The 16264-nt window shown below is 46.3% G+C and overlaps 1 protein-coding gene and 1 non-coding gene across 2 annotated transcripts in view; both read right to left on the bottom strand.

The window, feature by feature from the left end:
• Positions 1 to 16264, bottom strand: part of rgs9b (regulator of G protein signaling 9b) — an 80329-nt gene that overhangs the window by 14795 nt on the left and 49270 nt on the right. Inside the window, exons 10-16 of the mRNA XM_078226068.1 lie at positions 5993 to 6022; positions 5604 to 5665; positions 3851 to 3964; positions 3595 to 3710; positions 2388 to 2475; positions 287 to 425; positions 1 to 86 (exon numbers count right to left, since the gene is read on the bottom strand). Of these exons, the coding sequence (XP_078082194.1) occupies positions 1 to 86; positions 287 to 425; positions 2388 to 2475; positions 3595 to 3710; positions 3851 to 3964; positions 5604 to 5665; positions 5993 to 6022 (635 nt within the window). The remainder of the gene's footprint in view (positions 87 to 286; positions 426 to 2387; positions 2476 to 3594; positions 3711 to 3850; positions 3965 to 5603; positions 5666 to 5992; positions 6023 to 16264) is intronic.
• Positions 7249 to 7447, bottom strand: LOC144502190 (U2 spliceosomal RNA). The gene has a single exon (XR_013499315.1). It is a non-coding gene; the product is annotated as a U2 spliceosomal RNA (small nuclear RNA).

Here is a 16264-nt window from a genome sequence, read left to right as displayed (position 1 = left end):
CTTTTTTGTTTGGTCTCTTCGGGGATGAGAGCCTTACCCTGCGTTTCTTTATAAATGGGGGACCGTAAGAAACGTGGGTACGAATCCTGTGCAAGAAAAACAAGAGGTGGTGACCCGAGTTAGGACAAGTTCCAACCTGTTCTTCGAGAAGCTACCCAATAAAGTACCATTGTTCATCTCGCCACCGTGATAAGGAGTGATGTTATTGAGGAGAAAGCAGACAATGTTGACCCATCCAATCAACATCACAAAACAACAATGCTATAAAACAGAATGAATGATGGACCTTTTTCATCAGCATGTAGATGTGAGTCTGTGCAGCATCCAGTACATAGCGATGTGGGTGTTTTAGGCTTTTCACAGTTATCTCCATGGTTCTCCCATCAATGTTAATCCAACGCCTCGCACCCTGTGCGAGGAATGTTCTGAAATCAAAGAAAACGACTTTACTGAATTTAGCTTGTGGGCCAAGAAGCGTTACAAAGGACAAAATGAAGCATTTACAGATGTTTCTTCTGCAGAATTTGATTGCTTTCCTGTAGCTATTAGCGACTGTTTAAAGTTTCTTGAATTCTTTACAGAAGTGACCAAACCGACCATTGTTTTAAGATCATAGTTCAGCAGTTCGGAGGTCGCTGGATCTAAATTGACTTATGCTTCCCTGCTTAACAAGGATAATTGCTACTATATCAAGAACACTCAATAGCAGTACAGCATTAGCAGATACCAGGACAGTCTTTTGAAGTGTAGTTAGTATTGTAGGTATTTGCCCGTGTACATGGGGGGTGGGGCAATTCCTGTTTTTTAAAATTGGGGCAGCCTTTAAAAATGGCACTCCAATCTTAGGGTTCTCGGCATTGCTGGCTGTTTCCAGCCCCACCCAATCAGCCTGACAGCAGTGCCAGGGTGCCAGGGGGCAGTGCTAGGGTACTGCTTGGGCATAGCCCTCTCCCCCTGGGGACTGGAGTTACCTATGCCTGATATGGTATATCGCCTGCTTCCCATTTTTAAAAACTTCTTGTAAACCTCGTTGATGTGACGTCATGTCAGTGAGGGGGAGATCCCGACCTTTCTGGACAGGAACCTCGTTACATCACCAGTGGGGATGGCGGGATTCTTGTTTTCTGACTTTGGTGGGATTTTGCGCCCGATCTTGCACTTGCCGTCTGCGCCCAGGTTGCCGTCTACGCCCATATTGCTGCCTGTGCCCACGTTGCTGCCTGTGCCCACATTGTTGTCTGCGCCCAGGTTGCCATCTGTGCCATGTCCTTGCCCCACTGTTAGAAAAGCAGCTGCCCATTTGCACACAGCAAATTCTCACAATTCCCCTATCTTATTCCAAAGCAGTGCTGTGGAATCATTTGCATTCAACTGAGAAGGTAGATAAAGCCTTGGTTTAATTTTTCCAACAGTGCTGCACTCCCTCAGTATTACACTGGAGTTGGACTTGAACCTACAACCTTCTAACTTAGATCTGAGAGACTGATCCCTCCACGTTTATCCAATTTAGCTCTAGATTCATTTTATTTCTGTTCTTTGTCTCTTTCCCTCTGTGACTGTATCCCTGTCTCTCAGGCTACATTTACAATGCAAATTTAACATTAGAGCAAAGTAATTGAGTGTAACTTGGGTGTTAAGATCCAACCTGACTTCTGAGCAAAGTGGACTGAGCCCCCTTTTCCAGTGAATTGCACCCCATTTTACTCCAGTGTCAAACTGGGCTGTGAGCCAGGGTTTCGGGATCTCTCTCAAAGCCCGAGAGATTTTCTCCCTCTGTAACTTCCTCTTGCTCTGAAATCCTCTGAAATCTCCAATTCTGGCCTCTGGAGCATCATTAAATTATGCTCTGCCATTGCTCCCTCAGGTGCCCAGGCCCTCAGCTCTGTATTTCTCTTCATAAATGTTGTTGTCCTTCATGGTGGCACAGTGGTTAGCACTGCAGCCTCACAGTGCCAGGGAGCCAGGTTCAATTCCGGCTTGGGTCACTGTCTGTGTGGAGTCTGCATGTTCTCCCCGTGTCTGCGTGGGTTTCCTCCGGGTGCTCTGGTTCCCTCCCACAGTCCAAAGATGTGCAGGTTAGGTCGGTTGGCCAATGGGGGTTAGGGGGGCAAGATTCTCTTCGGAGAGTTGTGCAGACTCGATGGGCCAAATGGCCTCTTTCTGCACTGTACGGATTCTATGATTCTATATTCTCCTTTAAGATGCTCCTTAAAATCTAACCCTTTGACCAAGCTTTTGGTCAGGTGCCCTGATATCTCCTTATGTGCCGTTGTGTCAGCTTTTGCTTGACAATGCTCCTGCGAAGCACTGTGGAATGTTTTAAGACATCAAAGGCACTATATAAATGCAAGTTGTGTTTGTTTTGAGGAAGCTTCACACCAACTCACTTGTAAATCTCCTCAGCCTTTTCTTTGACCTTTGACTGTTCGCCGTACTTCAGATCTTCACACGCTTCCCAGAATGCCAAGTTCTCTCCTAAAAAGTAAAATCTCATCATTGAACATTCATCCATCCGTCGCATCATAACACAGGATAACAAAAGGTATGGCTCAGAAGGAACTAAATAAGTAAAAGTATGACAAACATATAGCAAAGAAACAGGCCATTTAACCCATCTAATCCATTCACGCATTTTTGCTCCTAACAAGCCTCATCCCATTATTCCTTAGCTAACTCTATCAAGCCTTTATTCCCTTCTCCTTCACACTTTATACCCTTTAAATACATCGATACTATTCACCTCAGCTATTCCCTGCTACTGCGTGTTCCACACTCTCCACAGCTCTAAACTGGACCACCAGAATTTTCCATGAACTTAAACTCATCCAAAACATTACCGTCCACGTCCCAAATCACACCAGGTTTCCATCACCCTTATGAATAGTGATCTACCTTGGTTCCGGAGGACATCTCGATTTTAAAATTATTTTCCTTGTTTTCAAATCCTTCCATCCCCTCATTCCTCCCTGTCTCTGTGACCTTCTCCAGCCCTACATCCATTCCAGAATCTCCGGGCTCCTCCAGTCTTGGCCTCTTTAGGTAGCCCTATTTTCATCTCTCTACCATCTGCAGCCCAACTGGTCTATGCCAGTGTTCGTACTGTGTGTGATCCTCATTACGTGCTATTTTTTTCTCCCTCATGTGTTTATCTGCTTTCAACATCAACACTATTGACTTCAACTATTCCATGTGGTAGAGAGTTCCACATTCTAAACTCCTAAGGGTAAAGGGGTTTCTCCTGATTGGATTATTTGTGACTATCTTATCTCCACAGTCTTTCATTTTGTTTTTTCAGCGTTCTGCATATGTTTGAAATGTTGACTGGGATTCCAGTTCAGGGTTCTCCTTTAACAACATGAGAAAGCAGAGAACTAAAAATGGCCATTCAGCTGACTCCGACTGCACGACCTGTTCCACCACAGTCTCCAACCCACCTCTCCCCATTTAACACCCCAGTGGAAAAGGTCCTTTAAATAAACTAACCACAATATCTGTCATGCAGCATCCATCCCTCATCCCCCCAGAGACCCAGGGGAGCATCACAATAGCTTATCTCCATCACAACCAGTCCTTACAACCTCCACCCTCACCTACCACTGAATTCCTTCCTGAGGAAGAGCTCGAAGTTCTGCCGGCCTTTGGGATCCCGCATCAGCTCAGTGAAGCTGAAGGTCCATCGCTCAACTCGCAGCTTTGTTGGGTTGTCCACTCTGTCAAAAATGGGTCAGTCATTAGTCAGCTGGTAGCAAAACCCTTTTAACAGGAAACGATGTTAGATTGCTGTGCTGCAATGGGAAAGAAAAGGAATTGTCATTTTCTGAAGGGGCAGAACCGGAGCCAGAATACTTACATTGGAGTGTTGAGTTCCCAAAACGTCGTATCGTCAGTCAGCCAAGGGTTACTAGGAAGGCAGCCTGACATTATAGGATCGTGGGTAAAATACTGCTCACAGTATTTTACAATCCTGTAGGAAGGGATAACATCAAAGGGTTAATGTGCAACATAATAAACACTGCGTGGAGTCCAAAGATGTGTAGAAATTTTGGGGGAAGTGTGGAGGGGGGTGCTTGGGTGGGATGCTCTTTCAGAGAGTTGGTGCAGACTCGATGGGCTGGATGGCCTCTTTCTGCACTGTAGGGATTCTATGATGCTATTCCATTTACCCCAGCATTACCCTTATTGCAGAGTTAATGTTATGAAATATCACCTGTATTATGTATTGTACACTTTTTATTGCTTTGGGGTGGGATTTTCCGCCCTCCGGCTGTGGCATGTTTTGCACCAACGGAGGTGACCTACCATTGGCCAGCGCTGGGATTTTCCAGTCCCACTGCTGTCAATGGGTTTCTCTGTTGTTCTCACCATCCAATGCCAAGGAACCCGTGATGTGGGAGTTGCCGTCAGCAGGAGCATTAGATCCGCCAGCTGGGATGACCGGAAAATTTCAGGCCATGTTTTCTGTGTCAATTTTGCGCACTAGAAATTTCTACATCCATAGTTATAAAGGGAATCGCCCATGTAAACTGTCACGCTGTAAGCACACTGTCCCTCCAGTGGTGGCGCCATTGTTCCTCAGTCTGCCATCTTGCTGCTCCTCAGTCACGACTGCAGACAAACTCATTTACTAACCAACTCTAATTGTCTCTTCCCCATATGAATTATTTCTGTCATTTAGTTATAAAGAGAATGGAAAGTATGTGGTGCGAAAATAAAGAATGTTGAAATTACAATGAGGACTGAATTACATTTATGCAGTTTGGTCCAATTATCTCCTCCTCCCTAATGCCCCATTTCACTTAAAAATCCACACTTGTTCTTGTGTGTAACATCAGGAGAGGTATGACTAATATATCATTAAAAGTTTGCATTCAGCACGCATACCCTGTCCACATACCTTGCCTTTGCCTCCACAGTCTTTATTACACCATCAACCTTTACCACTATAAACAATATACATTTAATTTTGCTGTCACACTGCACTGTCATGACCTGGCAGCTAGTTGGCTCAAAGGGGCATGTTTATGTATATATAAATATTGTATACAAAAATGCTTATATTCAGCAACTGGCCAAGGGCAACGCCATTAGAAATTTGAACATCTAAAAGCCATGCAAAAAGTGATGGCTGATACATACAAACCATTTTAGCAACTGTGTAAAACGCAATAAGGGGATATTTGACTCCACGTAGGTGCAATATTCATATATGTAATATAAACAGTCCTCGTCTTCACTACCATAATAATTCACAAATAGAATATGGAACAGTTTGGATATATGTGGTTAGAAGTATTTGCTGACATGGACAGTAGAGCCTGACACGGGCTGAATGTCCTGTTTCCATGCTCCATGGATCTCAATGTTCACAGTGTGGAGCTGGACAGGATTGTGGGCAGGTTCAGTAATTGGAAACTGTCTCGACGGGGAATGGGGAGGAATATCTGCATCTGCAAAACACCTCCACTCCACCATCTCCTTGCTCATTTTCACATGTATAATTCAGTGCGCAGACGTGAATCGGGTCCTAACCTGCACTGGCATTCTGAAATCAAAACAATTTTAACTTCTGAGTGAGAAATGGCAGAGTGTTCTGCATAACCTACCCTCCCAGTGAGACTGAAGACTTCACTCTGGATCTCACGAGGAGCTGTTGATGGTACATAATCTAACACAAACAGAGAAAAACAGTCAAAGACAGGATGTGTACAGTCCATGTGTACAACAAGGTAAATGTTTGAATTTTTCTTTTATAAACCTACAAATATTGGGAATTCAATCAGTCCAACAACAGAAATGGATATTTCAAAACCTGTGATACTGAAATGCGTTTCCAGCACTTAAAAGAAATATCAAGCGGAAAAATTCTGAAGTTGTCCAATTAAAGTAATCTAAAGTGGAATGTTAATCAAAGTTTCCTTTTGGAATCAGAGGTGATCCACCTCACACAAAATTCAAACAAAGTGAATCAGCAAAATACAACCGCAATATTTACCTCTCTTCTGTAATAATCATGTGTCTTTTTCTGTTGGGAGAAAGAAAGTAATTGTCAATTATTTTTAAAATGAAAATATCTTGACTTTGCTATGCAGCAGGTACAAAAGAGTTCAGATTTAAGCTGCATCCACTCCAGTTTGCTCGTGCGATAATATTTGCAAATGTTTCGTAAAGTAGACCTGTCTGTAATAAGCATTAGCAAATGAATGAACATTTGTAACGCTGGTTGTTTAGTTTGGTGGAAGGAGAGTTTTTATATAAAGGAAAGTTGAATATGTGGGTTTAAGAGAGCGCTCCCCATTCAACGATGTGTAGCCAAGGCTAACAGACAGGAAAGCAACTGGCATTTTTAAAATATCAACAACAGCTGTGTCACATTTTGATGCATCTGCACAATCACAGGAAACAACATATTTTAGGAAGTGAAGAAGTGCAATTGTGCAGAATTTGGTAGAAACATAATGCTGTATGACGTTCAGTATTGACGTGCGAATCAGCCAATAAAGTATGGGGAAGAGACATCCTGCAAGTTGCAAATCATCATAAGTTGCTGGACACATCGATGTTACCTTCACAAAAATGATACCCTACCCACATGCATTTTCATTAAACACAACACAGAAAGCTAAGCCTAGTAAACAACAGTCAACTATCCTTTTATCAACATGAACACAACTGCCAATCAACCTCTCTGGTCTGGAAAATAAATAAACTTCACTTGAACGAACTTTGAATCAAGATTCTCACAATTATGGAGAGTGCAGGAGTCAATTTCCTTGAGGCTCAAGTTTGACATCATTCTGCTATTTCTGTTTAAGTTTCAGTGTGGAGTGGAGGAAAAAAAGCCCAGGGAACTTTCCCCCAAAATGTTTCGGCTGTCTACTGCACCACCTGGTGGTGAGATTGAGGGCCCTTGGAACAAACAACATTTACTACAGGAGGGCGCTACTGGGGCACACACTGCACATTCCATTACATTGGATGGGTTACAACAGGTTTCAACTGAGATGTGGCTTTGATTTACAAAGAAAACCTTTCTAAGCCTTGTACACAACGTTGTGTAAAACCGTGGCAGATTTCTGGAGGGCACCCTCCTTGCTAAAAAATGTATTAAATTAAGGTTTTTTTTAAAAAAAAAGGCAAATTATTTTTTTAAATCCAATTCAGTCCAATCAAGTCCAATTCAGAGTCTCAACAAGTGAGACATTCCCGATCCAAGCTGACAGGACAGGACTCTCACCTCCTGTCTTGGACTTGATCTACATGATCCAAGCTGATTGGAGCAGGCATTGCACTTCCTCCAAGGCTTGATCTTATTTGCATCTTAGCCAAAAGGCCGAGATGCCGCTTTTAAAAATTGCTTCAAATGAAGCTAAAATGTAACCTAATGACTTCAACCAAGCACAGCATGTCGATACTACACTTGATCTTAGCCAAAAGGCCGAGAAGCAAATTTAATCTTGATGCAGACTGATTTGAAAAGCTTTTGCCAAAAGAAAATGACCAACTCTTGTGCCTTATCGAGTCGGTTCTAGATGTTAAGCTGTGTCATTTACTGGATGTGTTTCCTAATTAAAAAGGGGCGACAGAAAGGACTGGGAAAAGGCTGACTGGGTGCGGAGGAAACCTGTAGAGCTGTAAGCTGAGGTGGAGCATGTCACGACACACGACAACGCAGAGTCGCTGAGCAGAGGCTGATAGCTAAGTTCCGCACACATGAGGACGGCCTCAACCGGGATCTTGGGTTCATGTCACACTATCTGTAACCCCCATGACTTGCCTGGATTTGCAAAATCTCATTAACTGTCCTGTCTGGAGACAATACACATCTCTTTAACCTGTGCTAATGCTCTCTCCAGTCACATTGTCTGTACCTTTAAGACTTGATTACCTGTAAAGACTCGCATTCCAATCATTATTTTGTAAATTGAGTTTGTGTCTCTGTATGCCCTGTTTGTGAACAGAACTCCCACCCACCTGACGATGGGGCAGCGCTCCGAAAGCTCGTGGCTTTTGCTACCAAATAAACCTGTTGGACTTTAACCTGGTGTTGTGAGACTTCCTACTGTGTTTACCCCAGTCCAACACCAGCACCTCCACATCGTGGAGCATGTCAGACAGAGGTGAATAACCATTAATCATTCTAAATAATCCAGCTGCCTTCAGTCTGTTGGCATACTCCCAAATTGCATGCTCATGCATATGCATGAACTAATTTTACCGCAGAGAGAAACCATGGCAACATTTTCAAAGATTTTTCAGAATAAAAGGCTCGGAAATGTGGAAATGTTTGAGCAAAGCTGGGAGGAGTGGATTCAGATGGGAGAAATCAGAAATGTTGTTATCACTTTGAGGTTCCAAAGGTCTATATATTTGTACTAGGTGCCCCCGCCTTGATTTGACACATGTTCTCCCCAACCCCAACATGTTGGTCAGGAACCCTCTGGTACCAAGCCAGGCTATTCAGCTGTGTGGGGCTTCACTTTGCAAGCTCCACCGGGGTGGAGGCAGTAGTGAAAGGCAGAGGGATGGAGTATTTCCAGCATTTCCGACAGTCTGTTGGAAGAACCATCACTACAGGGACTGATACAATTCCAGGATGGCTCACTAACCTCTATCCAGAATAGCTGGGGGTTGGCGCTAGGCAATAAGTGCCAGTCTTGCCTGCCCACATCTCTAGAACAAAGACATACAGCTTCCTATTCTATTATTCACACAGCTTTCATGATAATTGATGACCATTAGAATCCCTACAGTGCAGAAAGAGCCCATTCGGCCCATCAAGTCTGCACCAACTCTGAAAGAGCATCCCACCCAAGCCCTCTCCCAACTTCATCCTCATAACCAAGTTTCTCATGGCTAATCCATCTAACCCACACATCTTTGGACACTAAGCAGCAATTTAACATGGCCAATCCACCTGATCTGCACATCTTTGGACTGTGGGAGGAAACTGGAGCTCCCGGAGGAAACCCACGCAGACACAAGGACAGTCACTTAAGGCTGGAATTGAACCCGGATCCCTGGCATTTTTAATCTTTAATAATATTGAGTAAGGCAAACAAAAAGGTCACATTCTCTTGCTGTGTAGAACTACTCACTTTTCTACCTGATGAGGGGGTGATTAGTGGTATTGCTGGGAAACTAGAAAACATCACAACAGGATTATAGTTAAATGAGAACTAAAATCTACAGGAACAACCTGGATAGAGATGGAGGGTGACAGAAACAAGGAGATTGAGACAGGGAGAGAGAGAGACAGGATCAGGGAGAGAGAGAGAGACAGGGACAGGGAGAGAGAGACAGAGATTGGGAGAGAGACGGGGACAGGGAGAGAGACAGGGATAGGAAGAGAGAGAGAGACAGGGATAGGGAGAGAGACAGGGACAGGGAGAGGGACAGGGAGAGAGACAGGGATAGGGAGTGAGAGCTCACGATCCAACCCTTGTTGCCCTTATATTGTGGCTTGTTGTCTTCTTGAATTCTGGGCCTTTTCCTTTTTTTATTATTACTCACGTTAGTTTTTTTCTTGTGTGAGGTGGCGTATGGTGTATTTGCGTGGGGAGGGGGGGAAGATAAGGGAGGGGGGGTGTTGGTTGGGAGCCCTGGAGGAAGAGGGTAGTGGGTGTTTGGGTTCTGCTGTATTTTAGGTGGTTGGGGTGGGGGGAGGGGGGATGGTTGTTGAGGTGGTGTGTGTTGGGGGAGGGGGCTGATAGGTTGGGGGCTTTTGTTGTGTTTCCAGGGGTTGGGGTGGATGTCAAGGTGATGTGTGTGTTGGAGAGGTTTTTTCGGGTTTCCTGGCTGGGAAGGTTTTGTGTGCCTTTTGCTGAGTAAGTCTCTGGGTTGGGGGAGCTTTTTCTGGGGGTAGCGGGTGGGCTACTGGGGGGGAGGTCAGGCAGTGGGGGGGGAAGATTCCTGGGGTTTCCTGATAGGGATGTTGATGGGTGGGTAGTGGGTTGAAGGCAGGTTTGTTGTCTTCCTGTGTCTTGGTTCTTTTGCCTCTGTGTGTGTCTGTTGGGATGGGTGGGGGGAGGGGGCCACTGGAGCTGGTGGGATGGAGTGATTTTTGTTTGTAGGGTGTTTTATGTTGTGTTGGGCAGGATGGCGTGGTGTGGAATTGGGGTAGTGTGTATCGGCCGGGGGGGGGGGGGGGGGGGGGGGGGGCATTAGTTGGCGGAGCGAGGGCGTGTAGGAACATCCTTGTATTTCAGGAAGGTTTCTAGGTTTGGCATGAGGCAAGAACCTTTGTTGTCAGTACAAAATTACTTCTGACAACTTATTTATTTATTAGTATCTCAAGTAGGCTTACATTAACACTGTAATGAAGTTACTGTGGAAGGGTACACCGAGGGAGAGTTTAGTATGGTCAATCCATCTAACCAGCACATCTTTGGAGTGTGGGAGACAGGGATAGGGACAGAGACAGGAATAGGGACAGGGAGAGAGAGAGAAAGACAGAGAGAGACAGGGATAAGACCAGGGAAAGAGACAGAGAGAGAGAAACAGGAACAGAGATAGGGATAGAGACAGGGGGGGGGGGGGGGGGGGGAGAGAGAGAGAAAGACAGGGAGAGACAGGGGTAAAACCAGAGAGAGGGAGAGAGAAAGACAGACAAGGATAGGAACGGGGAGAGAGAAAGAGCGAGACAGGGATAGGGACAGGGAGAGAGACAGGGCTAGGGACAGGGAGAGAGACAGGGTGAGAGAAAGAGAGACAAGGGCCGGGATAGCAACAGGGACAGAGACAAGGACAGAAATAGAGATCGAGGAGAATGAAAGGGAAAAGGGGCAGAGAAAGAGATACGAAGTGAAATATGTCACAGTCTTACGACAGATCCAGCAGACAGTCACAAAACACTAATGAACAGGAAGAATCTGAATGGAAACAAAAAGAGAAAAATGAACAGATTTCATAGAAAAAATCATAGAAACCCTACAGTGCAGAAGGAGGCCATTCGGCCCATCGAGCCTGCACCGACCACAATCCCACCCAGGCCCTTCCCCCACATATTTACCCGCTAATCCCTCTAACCTACGCATCCCAGGACTCTAAGGGGCAATTTTGTATCCTGGCCAATCAACCTAACCCGCACATCTTTGGACTGTGGGAGGAAACCGGAGCACCCGGAGTAAACCCACGCAGACACGAGGAGAATGTGCAAACTCCACACAGACAGTGACCCGAGCCGGGAATCGAACCCGGGACCCTGGAGCTGTGAAGCAGCAGTGCTAACCACTGTGCTACCGTGCCGCCCTTAATGAGTAAACTACTTAATGAGTAAACTATACTGGGTTCATATCATTACACAGGACTAACATGGGATGTGGGTGTCACTGGCAAGTGCAGCATTTGTTAACCATCCCTAACTGCCCTTGAACTGAGAGGTTATTGCAGAGGGCAGTTAAGAGTCAACCACATTGCTGCAGGGCAGGACCAGGCAAAGGAGAGGGGGCGGGGAGGGGGCGAGGAGGGGTGGGGCAGATCTCCTTCTCTAAAGGACATTAATAAATCAGATGTGTTTGTGCAACAATTGACGAATGCTTCATGATCACCATTCCTGAGACTCGTTTTGCAATTCCAGATTTATTTATTGAGATTTGAACCAGAGAATGAGCCTGGGCCCCTGGATAACTGGTGCAGGCATTACCCTCTCCCCTTCTTCATACATCCACGCATCATAAACAGGCAGAGCTCCTGAATATCGAAGCACCGGCAGAATTGAGAATATAATAAAGAAAGGATGATCCCCTGCAAGCCAAAAGCTTCACGCGCGGGGAGCGCTGGTTCGAATATCACTTAGGAACACACTACTCAATTTCTCATTCCTTTAATCCAGGTCAGGAAGTCCGACCAGTGACCCCGACAGGATCGTTCTTCACTGATTGGAAAATTGACAATGGTCTGTTTTTCTGTTTTCAAGGTATCAGCTTTACCTTTTAATAAAACAGTCACAGAGCAGAGCTTGGTGCCAAATTTCTGCTTCCTGGAATTGTAAGCAGCCAGAATGGCAGCAAATCACCACAACCCTGCTCATAACTGAGCTTGAAACAGTAAAGTGTGGCTCGGATTTGGGTGTGAATAAGTGAGTGACACGGATCAGCAATGATGCCATAATCTAAACACAACACTTTGGGAAAGCCAATATTCGCATTGTGCTGAAAGCTCTTTTTAAGTCCCACATTAGCTGGCGGGGGGGGGGGGGGGGGGGGGGGGAGGGGGGGAGGGAGGGGAGCGGGGATGGGGGGAGGAGGGAGGGGGGGTACAGCAACAACTTGCATTTATGTGTCGCACCTTTAACATAGGACCATATCGCAAAACGCTTTGCAGGAGCTCTATCAGGTTAAGGATAGACGCTAAACCAAAGGAGGAGATATTCTTGCAGGTCCCCAGGATGGGTTTAGGGAGGGAGTTCCGGACCTTATAGGGCACAGGATGTTGGAGGGACGCAGATATTTCGGAAGGTTGTTGGGCTGCTGGAGATTACAGAGTTAGGGAGTGAAATGATTTATTTACATAGAACACAACACTCAGACAGGTACTTCCTCATTCAGAGTATAAACCCAGAGCGCCAGTAACCCTGACACTCCATAGTATGTACGCAGGCAGGGTGCTGTGATTGGACAAGCCATTACTGCCTTAATCTGGGAGCTTGTAGTCTAAGAGGTCCATGTCATGGGCCCTCGTTCAAGTTATTACAAGGCTGGGGGAGACCATTGGGGAGTTTAAACACATGCATTCTCAGCTGATGGATCAGGAATCAATGAAGGCCGACCAGTACAGGGGTGATTGCCATTACTGACTGGATGTCCAGTCTCAACCCTTGTCCTAATCCTCCAAGGCAGCTGCTGATTTGACAGGCACAGGGATGGGGAGAGTGAACATCAGTCACATTGCCACGTCTGACTGTTATTCGGGGACCAATGACGGAAAGTACATGTCAGGTGACTGACCTCAGCTACAGGAGTGTAATAAAACAAAGTATGACACTGACCCAAGGAGATATTGGCCTGGATTTGACACACTGCCTGTCCGGTGTGTTTCCAGCAGGAGGGGACAGGAAAATTACATGGGGGAGGTGGTCCACACAGTCCCAACTAATTCTCCATAATACAGGGGCGGGGAAGGTGCCCACTAATCTGCCCATCCCAAAGCCTATTGAGGCCCTTAGCTACCCACTGAAGTGGCACTTAAGTGGCAATCAAACTGCTTACTGACTGTCAAGAGAGGCCTCGTGGGTGAGGTGTGGCTGGGTTCCAGAAGCCATAGGACCCTGTATTCCAGCAAGGAATCAGCACCACAGGGCAAGAGGGAAAAATAAAAGTCAAACAATGAGCAAAACCACTTCTTAAAAAAATCAATCTTTCAGTTAATTCACAAGCTGTAGGCGTCGCTGGCTGGGTCAGCCTTTATTGCCCATCCCTCATTGCCCTTGAGAAGATGGTGGTCAGCTGTTGAACCGCTGCACTCCATGAGGTGTAGGTACACCCACAGTGCTGTTAGGAAAGGAGTTCCAGGACTTTGACCCAGCGACAGTGAAGGAACGGCCGACATAGCTTCAAAGATGGGCTGTGGCAGAGACAGGTGGAGGTGAGGTTGGAGTGGGAATTATAGCACAGCAGCAAACCACCTGGTGGGTTCGGGGTGAAGACGTCCCACAAGAGGATAATAGAGTACAAGACCCAAAAATGCCCACACCAAATGGATAAAGCCTCGAGAGTCTGGTCAATATAGCTACTCAACTCTGACCAGTCAGAGGGTCACCGTGGGGTCAGGAAGTGGCGACACGGGGAAACCCTGACTGGGCGAAATTGTAATCCAAAAAGAAACAATTTTTGTTTTAATTAAACAATGATTTAGCCGAGAGGCAGTGATTCTCACACCGATTAAACTCAAAGCTGGAAGTGCAAGCAAAATCCAATTAGAATTCTAATTAATGTTGGGCCTCCGCGAATGTATTGGGATAACTCAGCAGCTAGAATGTGAATCGCCTCAGAGATGGAGCAAATCACAGCAAATCAGCAGAGGTACCTGAGACAGAAGCTAAACCCTGGAGCTTCCAGCTCTCTGCATTTTGTCTTTAAACTTTGTTTTCACAGAGAGGGCGAAGGGGAAATTTATTTCAGTCAGGCTCACACTCGCTGCCTCCTGTTTTAGTCACAATCAGTTGCCTGGCCAACTCTCTGAATGTTCAGATACTGCTACTTGAGGCAGTACACATCGCCAAGCCCTGGCAGCCTCTTCTGTTCTCGTTGCCCATGGCAACCTTCGCCCCCGCTGAACCTTGGCAAATTATCCGTTGCTAAGAGTCCAAAGATCTGAGAAACTCCCTTGTGAAATGGAGATTCCAACGTTCAGCGCTGGAGGGATGGCCTGGAGGAACTCTGATTAAAGGATTGCCTGCTTCGGACTGAGAATGCAGCAGCTGGGCTATCCAGATACAACAACAACTTAGCTTGCTGTAGCACCTTTAACGCAATAGAACATTCCCAGGCATTTCACAGGACTGTAATAACACAAAGCATGACGCTGACACCAGGAGATATCGGGCTGGATTTGACACTCTACCCGCCAGGTGTGTTTCTGGCTGGAGGGGACAAGATAACCATGTTGGGGGAGTGGTCCACCCATCTTAACACAACTCTCTATAATGAAGGGGCGGGAAAGGTGCCCACTAATCTGCCCACCCCAAAGCCTATTGAGGCCCTTAACTACCCACTGAAGTGGCAATTAAGGCCCTCATTTTCATAGAATCACAGAATCCCTACAGTGCACTGACAACAATCCCACCCAAGCCCTATCCCCGGAACCCAACATATTTACCCTGCTAATTCTCCTGTAACTTTTGGAATTTAATAATTAATAATTGTTCTTATCTCATCATGTCACTTTTAGCATGGCCAATCAACTTAACCCGCACATCTTTCGGACTGTGGGAGGCAACCGGAGCACCCGGAGGAAACCCACGCAGATACGGGGAGAACGTGCAGACTCCGCACAGACAGTGACCCAAGCTGGGAATCGAACCCGACTCCCTGGCGCTGTGGGGCAGCAGTGCCAACCACTGCCTCCAATGCCATCACATGCTGGGCAGTGCAAGGAGGGCATGAATGGGAAGGCTGATTTCTCACCAAAGTTGGTGCCTCCCCGTCTAGCCTCCAAAACCCACTCCCTCCCACCCCATCATCCACCCCCCAGCTCCCTTTAGGGTCCAATCAGGTTGCCTGGCACACTCTTGAGGGTGGGACTTCCACTGAGGTCTGTGAAGGCCGCCTGCAGCGTATTATCACCGTGGGGCGGCCATTTGTTGAGTTGGTCGTTTACCAACAACATTTCATCCAGAAGGGTGGACCGTACATTGCCCCCACCCCCTAAATCCAGTCCTTTAGGACAGATGACCAAATGCTTGGTCTGAGTGGTAGGTTTTAAGAAAGTGAGATAGAGGGGTGTAGGGATGGAATTCCAGAGCTTGGGGCCCAGCCTGTTAATGGTGCAGCAACTCAAGTCAGAGAAGCTCAAAAAGAATGAGAGGAGCACAGATATCTCCGAGGGACAACTGAACATCATCAAACTAATTTACAATACCTTTTTGCTTTTACTTTAAAAATCTGTTATCTCATCTCTATCCCCACAGTCCCTTTCTTGCTCGGTCAGTGAGGCTGTGTCTTCAGCATCTGGGTTTGCTCAATCGGATTTTGGAGATGAATGTTTATCACAGAATCATAGAATCCCTACAGAGCAGAAGGAGGCCATTTGGTCCATCGAGCCTGTACCGAATCTCTGCAGAGTGTTTTACCCTAGCTCCGTACCCCAATGTATTTACCCACTGATCTCCTAAGCCACACATCTTGAGCCACCGAGGGGCAACCTAGCACAGCCAATCCACCTAACCTGCACATCTTTGGACTTTGGAAGGAAACCGGAGCACCCGGAGGAAACCCACGCAGACACGGGGAGAATGTGCAAACTCCGCACAGACAGTGACCCAAGCTGGGAATTGAACCCAGGTCCCTGGCGCTGTGAGGCAGCAGTGCTAACCACTGTGCCACCATGCCTTCAGAGTCTACACTCAAAAGACTGTATGGGTGAGGCAATGTTGAGATAAAGGTACAAAAATCTCAAAGCTTTAAGAGTCCACAAATCCATCCAATCTGCTTTAATATGTTACAGCTGATGTTGCTTTATTCCTCATCAACTTGGCCACTTCCATCTTGAGGGGTTCTGAGCTACTTTCCCACTATATCCACCTCGATAAACTGACCACCCTCTCCCA

The sequence above is a fragment of the Mustelus asterias genome, chromosome 12 (assembly GCF_964213995.1).
Source record: "Mustelus asterias chromosome 12, sMusAst1.hap1.1, whole genome shotgun sequence".
NCBI lineage: Eukaryota > Metazoa > Chordata > Chondrichthyes > Carcharhiniformes > Triakidae > Mustelus > Mustelus asterias.
Note: the sequence above shows the minus strand (reverse complement) of the source record. Positions and strands in the feature narration are given on the sequence as shown.